This window comes from Scleropages formosus, chromosome 9, assembly GCF_900964775.1.
Source record: "Scleropages formosus chromosome 9, fSclFor1.1, whole genome shotgun sequence".
In the NCBI taxonomy this organism is placed as follows: Eukaryota; Metazoa; Chordata; class Actinopteri; order Osteoglossiformes; family Osteoglossidae; genus Scleropages; species Scleropages formosus.
This window is the reverse complement of record NC_041814.1, coordinates 23,801,586-23,815,166: the sequence shown is the minus strand read 5'-3', so window position 1 is coordinate 23,815,166 and position 13,581 is coordinate 23,801,586. Positions and strand designations below refer to the sequence as shown.

The following is a 13,581-nucleotide window of genomic DNA, read 5'->3' as shown; positions in this document are numbered from 1 at the left end:
TGAGTTAGTAACTGATTTGTTACACTTGGCTTCCAAATTTGGCAAGAAGACACAAGTTTCTAACACCTTAAGTGAGATGTACTGAAAGAACAAACCAATTTGTCTCATATGCAGTGAAGCAGTTTCAGTTCTTAGGGAATATAACATTAAAATACATTAAAATTTGGGCAAATTTTGTACAGTCAAGGTATACAAGCTAAGTAAAGGTTCACGACAGCAAAGTCTTTTTAAGAACCGGCCACATATATTTCCCAGTGACTTTTGTTACGGAGGATCAAAGGGCAGTTATGCTGTTATATTAGCATTTCATCAAATGTCCCATAAGTCACACATCTACACAACACTGCATTTGGCCCTTGCTTTATTGATTTGCATTTTTAACTACTGTCAAAAGCTTGTAAATTTTCTTCTTTCATTCATTCTTTTTTATTATTATTGTGACGGCAAATTCTTTCCCAGTACAAGTGTCTGTACTCCTCTCGGAAAGTATTCTGCGTGACTCAGCATAGTGTGTTATCAGTAATTATTTTAAGGGTAATACCTTACGTTGCAGCCCATAAATAAAGATGTTCTTCATAGAAAAAGGGGTTAATGGATTTTTAGAGAAATGCAATACTGTTTGTAAAGGTGATATGGTTTGGCAGTCTGAAAGATAATACAAAGAGGAGAGCGAACCACAGCATAAATAGTTAATGAATCCCCTGACCGTCATCCCGCCCCCTTTCAGTCATGACATTGGTGAACAGCGAAGGAATATCTCAAGGCCGTATCCACGGCGCGTAGTCATAACTGTGGACAGCGAGGGTGCTTGGCTTGGGCCTGTGGGAAGATAACGTGCTCTTTCGGTTTGCAGCTCTTTGACTCATGCACGGTCCACGGAGCATAACGTGTGGCGTTAGCAGCGCTGGCGTTTTATCTCTGCAGCGAAGCAGAACCCAAGCTCGCATCAGCGTTTACATCACGAACTCTGCAACACGGAGAGCTGGATCGAGAACGCGGCGGACGAAGCACAGGGAGACAGCGTGTGCAAAACGAATAAGTGGCGCTGTGTTTTTCTGCCAGACTTCGCTGGAAAAGAGTAAAAGACTTTTTCAGCTGCGATGACTGCTTGAGTCCATCAATATTCTAACAGCCATTGGATTAACAGTGCGTAAAGCTAATTTTAAAAATGTCATCGGCATTGTAACGAGTCCGATTAATGGCTCTTCCAAAATCTACAAAGAAAACAAAGTGTGTGCTGTGCGGCTGCGGATGGCTGCCTAATCAGCAGGACTTGCACTTGTACAAAGGGGAAAGTCTGAATGATTCCGACATGAAACCTGCTGCTATATACAAGAAGGTAGAACCGCGATGGATGATTATATGGAAAAAAAATAACCTGTTGGCTGTAGACACATCTATTTGATTCCCACTTTCACTATTTTAGTCCTATCTCGCCAAAGAGAAGCCGTTTATGCCGAAGCCGAAAACAAGTTTATGAATCTTAGGCAGAGTGAAGATGTATGTGTTCGGCTGGATGTTTTCAATGTTTCTTCACATGCTATGTGAGATCAGCCATTATAAATGAAAGAAAGATTACAACATGCTGCATGGAGATGAGATGGAAATGAAAAAGGCCAGTGACCTCTCTGCAGTGTGGCTGTCAAGGGGCTGGACTGTTCAAGCAAATCACAGCAATCAATCAGTGGGGGAGTTACTGAAGGCCAAAGCCTGCTGCTGTCTTATTTTTTGTTTTTATTTTATTTATATATTTATTTATTTATTTTGAAGCAGCACCTGTCCGTAGATGTCAGTGCCACCTATGGGGTGCCAAGTCACTCTCACTCCCCCGCCTGCCCCAACTGCCACCCCCCCACGTTTCCCCCATCTCCCCTGGCTGAATGGCCACACAGCTGGTGTCAGCCATCAGCTTTATGGGGCGAGCTTCCCCAACGCCAATTAGGATAACTGATAACCACAGCAGTGGGCTCGGATACAGTTCTATTTATAGGCTCTGCTCCATAGCTACAAAGCAGAAAAAATTTTTTCCTAACTTTCGGTTTGGGGCCTTTCTTCTATATGCCAAAGCAGCGACAATTACGCTAATATGACAGTCAGCATGACTGGCCTGTGCTGTCCTTTTGACATGTTTACAGAGCTTTCGGTCCTGCACTAGGACTGCAGCTGCATGCAGAAGCGAGAGGACGGCATTCACCCGATAATGACTTTCTAAGCGACAACTCGGCACGGCTGAGAAACAATGTAATCATTGCAAAATCTCACAGCTGTCACGTTTCTATTCCGAACTGACGAATGGAACGGCACGAGCGTACGGAATCAGGAGGTTCTCCCCGCTCCAGGAGGTGTGTAGAGGGGCACAGGGCGGGACAGAGTGGGGATAATGCTGAGGAGGTGGCTTGGGGGTGCCGGAGGAGGGGGCTTCTCTCAGAGCTACAGCTCACGGCACCTTCCTCGACCCAGCGTGCATGACTAAGACAAAGTAAATAAACACTAGAGAGTTGGAAGAGTAGGCCTCCCTCACCACTAAAACAAAACACACACACACACACACCCCCCCCAGCCCCTGTCTCAGCCCCATCTACACACACAAGCAGCTATACTTCAGAACAAAGAGAGGACTCTGGACTAGAGCAATAAAGTACGGCCAGATGCAAGACCAAGCATCAACATGTTTTTCCCCTCTTAAGCTAAAGAACTTCTCCCACTACTGGACACGTCCTCTCCAGGGCTCAAGATCGCTGCAACACAGCGCCATGTAACGTACATCTTATGGCAAAATTTTGTGGGGTTCAGCAGCTGCCTAATGCGTGTAATCTAAAACTATTTTAAGCCTACAGTATGAGATCAGAATAAGTCATGAGAAAATAGATTGCAGATTGTGGTAATTCCCAAGTGTTTGTTTTTAGAGTTCATATTTAGAAGTTTGGGATGTTTTCACAGAACAACAAATAAGCTGTTATATATAACACACACACACAAATATATATACAAAACTGGCATTCCCAATATGTGTTTTTTTTTAAATGGAGAAATGTAACACTTTCAATTTTTTACAAGTCATTATACAAGAAGCTAAATGTAATTATAATTGTAAATTTTTTAAAATTATTTCAGAAGATTTTAAATATTTCCATCACTTCCATTTGCTCATTATTTGCTGATTCTCTGAACTGTAGCACAGCTCTTAATGAAACCGACAACATGCCATTTCAGCGCTGCTGTAAAAGAAACCCTTTAAGGCTCATCAGTGGATGTGCATAGTGCAACTGTTCTGTGTCTGGGCCAGAGAGGGCCACATATTTCTAACAGCTGCTGGAGAGCTCGAATGCCTAGGCTGCTGTGCTGGATCTATTAAAAAAGAAACAATTATCTGAGGCCTGCTTCTTCAGTGCAGGCAAACACAGGCCTCCACCCTACCACTGCCTGTTTATCTACCAGTACTCCCAACCTTTTTTAATATTTATGCAACCTCATACAGAGAAGTCTGATGTCACTCACCCGTCCAAATCTGTTGGCGTAGGATCCTGTGAGCAAAGAGTGGAAAACGATGATGGTTTCATCTAAATCCCAGATGAAAACTCGCTGGTAGAGACAGTGGAGGACGTAAAAAAAAGAAAAAAAAGAAAAATCAATGGTCCACTCTGTACCATGCAAGGCGATCCGCTAGTCAATAAGAGCAGGGAGTTTGTGTTTATGTGCCATTGAGATGCCCCTCCATTTGCTGTGCCTGGTCACCAGAGGACAGAGCACTATGACGTGCACTGAATTTCTGCCCTCTGCATTAAAGCAATCGATAACGAAAGACTAATTAACTAGATATGTTAACATAGCATGATGTCAGTGCTCCTGTAGGGCATATTTGCTGCAACTCAGTAGTTCATTCTATTGTTTGAAATATTCAAGAGAAGCCATAGAAAAAAAACGCATTTTTTCCCAGGAACCTCTAAAGTGTAACTGAAACCCTCCACATAAAGATAGAACAATGGATGTGTATTGATGCAATGCTGCAGTGAGCTGCCCGAGCACAGTTTCCAGTTTATATCATATAGAGCACAGCTTCTATATATTTTTGATTGTTCAGTAGTTTATGAGAGGAAAACAACTTAGTTCAGCTTTCCGGTGTATTATCTTCAAATAAACTTATGTCAAAAGCCCGAGGCAAACATCCACCAAGGCATGGCCAACACAGTGAGTGGTGGTACATAGACAGGAACTTCTCTATATGCATGACCTGAGAAAGCTGCGTGAAAGTGTATGATTCAGTAACAATAAAAACTGCTATAAACAGGCAGCTGTGCGAAAGAGAACGCTGTGTCAGTAGCTTTGGATGAGAGCATATTCTATATGTTGTGACACAGAAACATTGAGAGCAGCAGCACAGTCTCCTCAGAGAAAGATAGCAGCCCCACCTCAAGGTCAGAGTCAGGAGGCGGCGACGGGTTGTTGTTCCGTCTCCCCCGGCCACGTGACTTTCCGTCCGAAACGCGACGCAATCGATCCGAATCTGAATCTTTAATGGGAGTTGACGGACTGTGGATTGTACTGTACTCTCCTGAAAAGAACAGGAAAAAAAATCAGAATGAACAAAAAATAGACTTTCACCTTCACATCAGAACAAAGTGCTGAGATCTGTTTACGCTGCAGACAGCAAGGACTCTGGCTGCTGCCCACATTATCTGATGTTCAGTTACTGTAAAACTTAGAAGCCTGGTAGCCTTTACTATGTTTGACCACAGTAGGGTTAGAGTTAGGGTTAGTATTATTTCTTGGACGACATGTTATGATTACTCTCCATATAAAATTGAGTTTATATGGAAACAGCTTCAATCAGCTTCATATAGTTATCGTTATTATTTATTAATTCACTGCTTTTCTGCAAAACAATTTACAATATTAGGTTTGTACACTATGCTACTTATCTCTGGAGAAATTCAGGGTGACTAACTTGTTCAAGGGTACTACAGCAGGAACGGGACTGAAATCTGGGTGTTTTGAGCAGAAAACCAATGAATACACAATGCAAAACAAATGTTCTTTCAGTATATTGTTAACACGGTAAGAAATAAAAACCCTAGAGTACTTAACAGTATTCCTATAATAGCACAGTAAGTGACAAAAACATAAAGCCTCATTTTCCATTAAAGTGTCTGTTGTTAGTGAAAAATAACTCATTTAGGGTCTCTGGCCAAACAATAACGCATTAGAGCTTCAGTGCCACGGGCCTGCAGTGCTGCAGTGTATTTGAACGCAACCATTTTGTCAGGCAAGTTCGAACCCTGAGACCCATCAGAATTCGCTAGCGGTGATGTCATGGTGTTGTGTGCGCTCCTCTGCCAAGCACATCACAATCCTGTGTGGTAATTAAGCCCTCGCATTATTAAATGTTGCTTTTGGTATGATGTCAAAAACAAACAAAAATAAAAGGCCTCTTAGACCTTCACAGGCAGAAATAGGAAACGGTTCTTCACATATCAGAAAATACTGATGAAAATCATACAGTGCAACTGCATAAATGTTAGCACATAAACTGAATGGAACTGCTCAAATACTTGAGACAAAAACAGCTCTGTGGAAAAAAAAATAACACAAAATACCAAACAATATTTCAATTATTCCATTCCATTTATTACTTTGGGTTTTGATTGTTTGTAAAAGCTATTATAGACTGAATGAAAACACATAATGCTGCATTACACACAGGTAAGAGAGGCAGCTGCTTCGTGCAGTCAACGACTGCATGGCTGCAATCATCCCTAGAATGAATTTTGAACTAATTTCTACACCTGACATATAATTATGACTTATTGACACAATGTCATGTAGGAGTAGAATGCAAAAATATGAGGGCTTGACAGGTCTCTATAATTAATCTGGCGCTACCTGTCATGTACACAGTAATGTCGCAAGTTCATCCTACATAATTCAAAAAGTACTTACATTTTCTCTTTAAACTCAGCTAATTGCTTACCTATTATCAGTTCTGAAAAACAGAAATATCGCTTCTGTAAGATTAAAGTGTTCTCACACTAAAGTCAGAAACATTTAGCTTGGTTCTCACTGAAGCGCATCAGTCAGAAATGAGATGTCAGTCACCACCCTCAAAAGCTGCTCCCTGCAACTAGAGGGTCTGACTTCAGCATCGCCCTTCAAAACTTCATCTTACATTCTGAATTCGTACTACTGTACATCAGTGGAGGCATGTCTGCACTGTCTCCTCATGTTCACTATGATACACATTCACTGAAGAGAAGAGGATCACAATACCAGAGCACTGAGGTGACAGTCACAGTAAAACACACCACACAAAGCATTCATGATAGGTGTTGTGGCCACTCATGAACTTTGCTATATCCTCAGATCCACATTACAGTCTTTCTCCTTCTGACACCACATGCTCTCAAGAACTGCCAAAAGCTGCGGCTTTGGGGGGGTGGGTGGCTGGGAAGGGCATTTGGTCTTACCTGCTTGGGGGTCTGTGATAGCTTGGCTGGTGATGCCAGATGGAGGCTCCTGTAATGTGTAAGTGGCTGTGGTGGAGGGCGTGGTTGGGCTTGTGTTGTTGCTTGTCATGTACGGGGAGGTGTACGGTGAGTTGCTATAATACTGCGTGTACTGACCCTGGCCAAAGGCAGGGTAGGAGGGATATTCCTGCGAGGGGGCAAAGAAAAAAGAAAAATGGGATAACAGTAACATGAGATTATCCCCTTAAAATGTTGCTACTTTGCAGCACAGATTCCAAAACATAAATGCAAACACATGTCTCCAGTGTCCTGCAGCTGGACCGGGGTCTACCGATCCCCCCACCCCCCATGGCACGGCAGCAGATGCGCCCCGGAGAAGCAGATAATCCGTGTCAACTTTAGTCAAAACACTTTACGAGATTCATAAAAATGCGGCCGATATGCAAATATACACATGTGCATGTAAACGCTTCCAGATATGGAGCTGGATGGAGCACGCTCAGTTCAGCCTGCCCCTCGAGCCAATGTCAGCGGGTTATTTATACCGCTGACAAGTTAGTAAGTAACAAATGTTAGTAAATATGCAGACGTGGCAGTTGCACAAAAAAAAAAAAAGCACAAGCACAAGAGAGGTACCTGTTGCTGGCTGTTAAATCCAGTGGAATTTGTGAGGGAATTGCTTCCAGCATACAGTCCCGATGTTGTTGTAAAACTGCCCCCTGTAACATCAGAAACATGGCTGTTGACATGCAGAGTCAACACGATTCGCAGAAATGTCATGTTGTAATCATATCACAAGATAATTATAATCATTTTGTAGTTACATTGATCTAGTTAGCTGATGCTTTTCTCCATAGCAGCTTACAATGTCAAGATGCCTACAGTTAATTACCCATTTATATAGCTAGATTATTTCACAGTAAGTACATTGTTCAAGGGTACTATAGCTGGAGGTGGGATGTGAACTTGCAACATTTGGGTCCAAAGGTAGCAGCTCTAACAAGTACACTACAAGAATCCTTCACATTCGTGAACAAAGCTCACATATAGAGATACATATTGGTGCAAGCATAATTTTTATTGCACGTAACAATACATTAGCTAAGGAGACGATGACTTCCTTCCTCTGTATATCAGAGACTGGATCGGGGCTGGAGGAGTCAGAGAGGCAGCACTACTGATCCTAAGCTGTCATCGTACATCCTGTTCCAAGCATAAGAGCCGCAGCACCATTTCCACTGACTCCGATTCAAAAGGAGCGCTTTTGGGTAATTAAATTTATCAGGTGGCGATAACATCTAATGCTTTAATAATTTACATGAACATTAATTACATGTTGTGTGAGACAGATGCCCTGGAGGCTACGTGTGTTTGTGTGCGCACGCCTTTGTGGTGATGAGCACTCCTTGGAATGACTCCTTAACTCCTCCACCTGTGTGCTCATATCCACAAACATCAAAGACCCTGGAGCCCTTCTGACAAGTGCTGGCTATCCAGTGATGATGGCACATGACTATCCCAGCTCCCAGCATGCTCTGGGGGGCACTGAAATACCGTTTCAGTACAGTCATCTTGGAGAACATACTCTACTTGCTAGCACAAGTGGGTTAGGGTACTCCAGCCAGTATCTCAATAATATTTTATTGATGCGCCAGTCATTATTCAGAACGGGAGTTGCACACATTTAATGCGTACTTTGGTGGGGGTTTTACTTGATGTACATCAATTTTTCAACGAGCCCTTTTTAAATACAAAGACGAATTTCAAGTTTATTTTACGGAAAGTTTAAAGCAACATATTCTTATAATACATCCTGTGAAGCCTCACCTGCTGTGGATCTTTGTGATGTACCTTATTGATTATTTCTCAAGATTTATTCAGTCCCTATATCAGTAATCCCAAAATATTTCTAACTTCCCAAAGAAAAAAGCTGCCGTGCCATATTCTTTCCAAAGTTATGCGTACCAAAAGGGTGTCAAAAACAGGACTTTCCAAGAAGAGAGACGAGCTGCTGTACCTCAAATTTGTCCTCTGGGTTAGTTATCATTGCCCCCTCCCCCTCCCCCACCCACGCCATCCCCGGCTCCCCAATGAAAACACGTGGGAGCTTCGTTTACGGCAGTCAGAGGGAAGTGTAATTATGCCGTTGTCCGGGAAGGCAAACAGAGTGGACAGCCTTTCATCCTCCGGTAAGAGTCTCTGGCGGGGGAGGACTCCCAGACCGTGGCAAATGCGAAGCAGCTTTACGGTGAGCCGGTGTGTGTGGCCTGGGCCAGGACATAGCGGGTCTGGACCCATGCTTCTCATGCAGCAAGATGCCAGGAGATTAAAGCAGCTCACCCTCCTGTTTATTTAAGTCCCTCTGGTCTGTTCCCGACACTGTGGTTTCCTTGCTTGTCCTGTGCTTGGCTGCCCCTTTCGGGTTTTTTTTTTTTCCAAAAAAAAAAAAAAAAAAAAAAAAAAAAAAAAAAAAAAAAAGCACAAGCCCCCGGTCGCACAACAAATTAGCTTAATGCACACTTGAAAAAGTGATAAAAGCCCTAACTCAGGGGCCAAAGGTCTTCGCTGTTCCACTCCACGATGCACAGCATGGGGGGGGGGACCCACATGAAAGAGATAGGACCTCTGGCGGCGCTTGAAGAATGGCTCCATGCCCGGGGGACGCTTGGTTGTTCCCAGGAGCATATTTCTTTCTTTCGTCCCTGCCCCCGTTCCTTTTTGCCCCACAGAGTGTTTGTGCACTCAAAGCAAGACAGTGGCCTGCCTTATGGCCCTGCAATTGGATGTCCATTTGCTCTGCTTGATCAGCCTTCTTGCTATGGGCTATGTCTATCATCAGTGCCCAATATTTGTAGCAGAAGTCAGCGCGCCTCTCCCGGGACGACTCTATAAAGTCCAGATGGGCTTTTTTAAAAGTCAGGCCTTGACGTCTCGTTTATTGTCAGTACAAAGAACGGGTGGAAGGCTAATTATTTTCGTAATTGGCACAGCTGAAGTAAATAAAAGGGACAACCGCGTTCAAGTACATTTGGAAATTTGTGAACAAGAATGGTCTAAAAGTTTCACAGAACACAAGAATGTTGTACTATAAATTTTTCATTTTAAGACTCCCATTGTTTGAGCTGACATTTAAAATGGTTTGCTTGGTGTAAGGTTTATTTATTTCAGATTATTAAAATTGTTTCCATAACCAAGCACACAACATTTTCATTATACATATGGAAAGACTGTGTATTTGAGCCAAATTATTCCTCCTGTATGATTTTGTGTTACTCATTAAGCACTCCATCAAAGACTCGTATCATTAGACACGGAAGCAAAGTGTAAAAACATTAGTCTAATTGTATTCCTTTTGACAGCTGGGAACAGACTGGCAGCAATAACATCAGCCTGGACTGAGGGGTTGCATGGGGGGGGTGGGTAGGGATGGTATCAGATAATGAGGGGTCCATTCTGGCAATTTGGCCAATCTGTCGGCCCTTTCCCTGTGTCCGCCGCCCTAGGAGTATCCAATCGATATGTCCAGAGAGCCATGTGAGGCCAACCTTCACCGGTGGTCCTGTGTTGTCCCACATGCTGGTGGATTGCCAGTGCGTTAATCGTAATGTATAGGACTGGAACAGGGAGGTAAGACTGACAGGAAGTGTGGCGCTCAAAAGACAAATGGGTACATTATACTGTCACTGCAGCTTCCATTGCGGGAAGCTCTGAACACCCGGGCCAGCAGCTTGTGCTGGGATAAGCCCCGTGGAAAAGTGGCTGGCACATGCAAGTTTCCCACTGTGCTGCATTATTTATGAACGGCTCTGGATAACTTTCAGAAAATAAAATGAAAATGTACTACATGGACCTGTTACTGCCACAGCAATTTTTTTGTTTCAAACACAAGGATTTACCTGTCCAAAGTATGATGGGTAGTGCGCCTACACCAGAAGAAAGTGCATCTCAGACTCAAGTGATCGAACCTTAAAACCCAACAAATGTTTTGAAACCAACCAAACACCAATTACAGTCTAGGAGCGACAACAGTTCAGTTGGCTGTTGGATGTCTGAGAGTGACTCATATGTTCAACAAACAGGTAAATCACATGATTTGTCATGAAATTGAAGGTGTTGAGCAACTGGTGCCTGCAGTGCATTTTGCTTACATAGTATATTTTCTGTATCCTTGCGTAATCTGTACTGGCTTTCCCATATAGTCCGGTTTTCATGATACCACTGCATATTGTCTGTGCCTTGTGGCAGACTGGCGCCCCGTCCAGGGTGTGTCCCCTCCCCCTTTGGCCTTGTGCCGTGTTGCTGGGTAGGCTCCGGCTCGCCGCAACCCCGCTTGGAACAAGCGGTTGTAGACATTGGTTGGTGGTATTATACTGTCTTTATTGTGCATTACTTTGAACATCTTGTGTACCTGCTACTGTCGGCACTCTGTATTGTCTATGGTATATATAGGGTGCTGTAGATCTACACAGCAACTGACCTTGCATTTGGTAGCTGTAGGGTGCCTGTCCCGTCTGAGGTGTGGTGAAGCCGGAGCTATAGCTCAAGAAGCCCGTCTGGCCCGGTGATTGGGCCTGTGCCAGGCCTCCCTCCGTCTTGATGCCTGCCCACAACGGACCTAGATCAGTTAGTGACACCAGATCCGCACGATCAACGGTCTTCGTCAGGCATTTTGCACGCTTTAATTTCCTCATAAGCACAACACAATTTTGAACAAAAGGTTTGTACAAGGCTTGTTGGTTCAGCAACTTTTAATTTTCTCTTAAATAACATCCATCCATCCATCCATCCATCCATCCTTTTATTTTTTTTTCTCTCAGGTGGAACAAAGTTATAAATGCATGCATTTCACTACATAAAATTTGTTTGCAAAAATACATATACAACTGTTTCTTTGTGCTATTTTACAACTAGTTTTTCTATGCTGATATAAAACAGACTAACATGCATGCTGAGTAATTTGTACCAGGAATGATAAAAATCTGTCAACTGAGCAGTGCGACCAGTTTTTTTTCGGTTTACTTTTCTATTACAAAATGCAAATGGAAAAAAGCATGTCAGTACAAATTGCTAGGGCTCTTGATTGAGTTACACCAAACTCAGTGGAAAAAAAGCACTTGCAGGGAAATGATTTGAACTCAATAAAAGAGCAAGTGGATGATTCTCACATATCTTAACAAGTGAACAGTCTAATGGATAAGGCAATATTGGCCTCATCCGGGCCAAAATATACAAGCACCTGTAAAACAAAAGGGTGGTGCTTTCCTGCTTAGTAAATCACAGATGTGTCACATTGCTGGGTTTGAGGATGTGGGGTGCTCTCAAATTCAGTGTGGTTTGTTGCACACAAATCTCCCCAAGCACCTACACAGACTGACTTAATTTATAAACCAAATAGATGAATAAGAACAGCTGAAATGAAAAAAATGCCATAACTGAAGGATGGTAAAATGAAGATGCAGTAACCAGCCTCAGTGTAACAAATGCAAACTTGTGGCTCCGGGCTACTAAAACCACTGGGCTACTAAAACCATGGTTGGCAGGCTCCTACCAGTTGTGTGAAGAGGAAGAATGAGCCAAACCTCCTTACATACATCATTATTAACAGTACACAAATGAGTGGTGTCTTGCTGGCTTGGCGTAATTACCATAGGCTGGGATTCCATAGGGCTGGCCTGGCTGAGGGTAGGTGGCGTATGCTGTGGCCTGCTGCATACCCGTGCTGTACTGGGGCTGGCCGTATGCCGCCATGTTTTGAGATGAAGGAGTTGGAAGAATATGCGGATAAGGTCTGCTGTTGTTTTCACATTAAAAAAAAGACAGCAACAAACAGAGAAACAGAGAGGGACGAGGGAGAAAAAAAATCACATTTTATTGTATTATCTAAATGCTCAAGGGTACTGTTTGTAAGGAATCTGCTAGTGAAGAACTTTAAAAATATGGAAGAGAATGAAAACTGAGAAAGCAGCAAACTGCTAATACATATTGAATAAGAATAACAGCATCAAGGAAATTTTCGCAAGATAATAATTACAACAGATTTCAGAGAGCACAAGCAGCAGACATCCATGCAAAACAAGGCTGGTTGAAAAAGCCGATCTAGCAGAAGGATCTAATTAGAGCTCCAAATGAAGTTGGATGATGCTTATTTTTTCAAAGGGAAGTAAAAGAAGTCTTACTTGGACGGATAGATCTGGGGGGGAAACTGGTGAGTTTGTCTTGGGCTGAAGCCACTGGGTCCAATAGCTGAGGAGGGAAGAAAGAAAAAAAGGCAAGCACATATTTAAACATTAAAAAGAAGGTAAATATTATTTTTTGCCAACAGAACTCCTGGATTCCAAGGAAATGGTAATTACACTACATTACTCTATTTATTTCTGTAACCTTGTTTTAGGTTAAAAATGAGGAACAATACAGAAGTGATCAGGTAATTCTTTTATGTTTTTATATGTGTATGCTGACTATGTATCTCTTGCAGCGCAGAAGTATCACCATGGCAACAGTAGACGTAAACACATAGTGGAAAGGCCAGTTCGCAGGGGTGTTCTAAAGCAGAACCACCAGAAAGCATGACTGTGAGGACTGCAAGTAGCAATGTCACATAGCCTTGGAGACATTATATAACACTGAAAATGGTCCTCGGTGGATTCTGAGACACGAGAGAGACACAGCTATTCAAAATGTAAGAGACACCATTATTCAAAGACTGATTTGCTGTGATTCGGTTTGAATAAACTGCTGATAAAAATGTTTAAAAAAAAAAAAACTATCTTCAGAAGGATAAAACGGACAGTTGAACTTCATAAATAGAGATTATATGGTAATATACAGTCATATTTGTCTTTTAGCAATGAAAAAATCTGGAAAACCAAAACAAGTTATGTGTCGCAATGTACTTTGTACATTCTTTAGAAAATAACAGCTGATCATAACATGTTTAATTTTCAAAATCACAACTTTTAACTATTTACCTGACCCTTTTCTTCAAAGCAACTTACAACTATATACCCATTTATATAGCTGGGTAATTTCACTGGAGCAATTTAGGGTAAGTACCTTGCTCTAGGGTACTACAGCCAGAGGTGAGATTCAAATCTGCAACCCGTGGGTCTAAAGGCAGCAG

The 13,581-nt window shown here is 42.5% G+C and overlaps 1 protein-coding gene across 7 annotated transcripts in view; it reads right to left on the bottom strand.

The window, feature by feature from the left end:
• Positions 1-13,581, bottom strand: part of eya1 (EYA transcriptional coactivator and phosphatase 1) — an 81,680-nt gene that overhangs the window by 16,527 nt on the left and 51,572 nt on the right. For 5 of the 7 annotated variants that reach the window (XR_001966216.2, XM_018754268.2, XM_018754271.2 and 2 more), the window contains 7 exons: positions 12,638-12,704; positions 12,107-12,252; positions 10,939-11,076; positions 7,098-7,180; positions 6,462-6,648; positions 4,410-4,552; positions 3,499-3,582 (listed from right to left, as the gene is read on the bottom strand). Coding sequence is in view for 6 of the 7 variants with exons in the window: in XM_018754268.2 (XP_018609784.1) it covers positions 3,499-3,582; positions 4,410-4,552; positions 6,462-6,648; positions 7,098-7,180; positions 10,939-11,076; positions 12,107-12,252; positions 12,638-12,704 (848 nt within the window). In the remaining variant the exon portion in view is untranslated. The remainder of the gene's footprint in view (positions 1-3,498; positions 3,583-4,409; positions 4,553-6,461; positions 6,649-7,097; positions 7,181-10,938; positions 11,077-12,106; positions 12,253-12,637; positions 12,705-13,581) is intronic. The other 2 variants (XM_018754270.2, XM_018754272.2) reach the window with 1 other exon arrangement.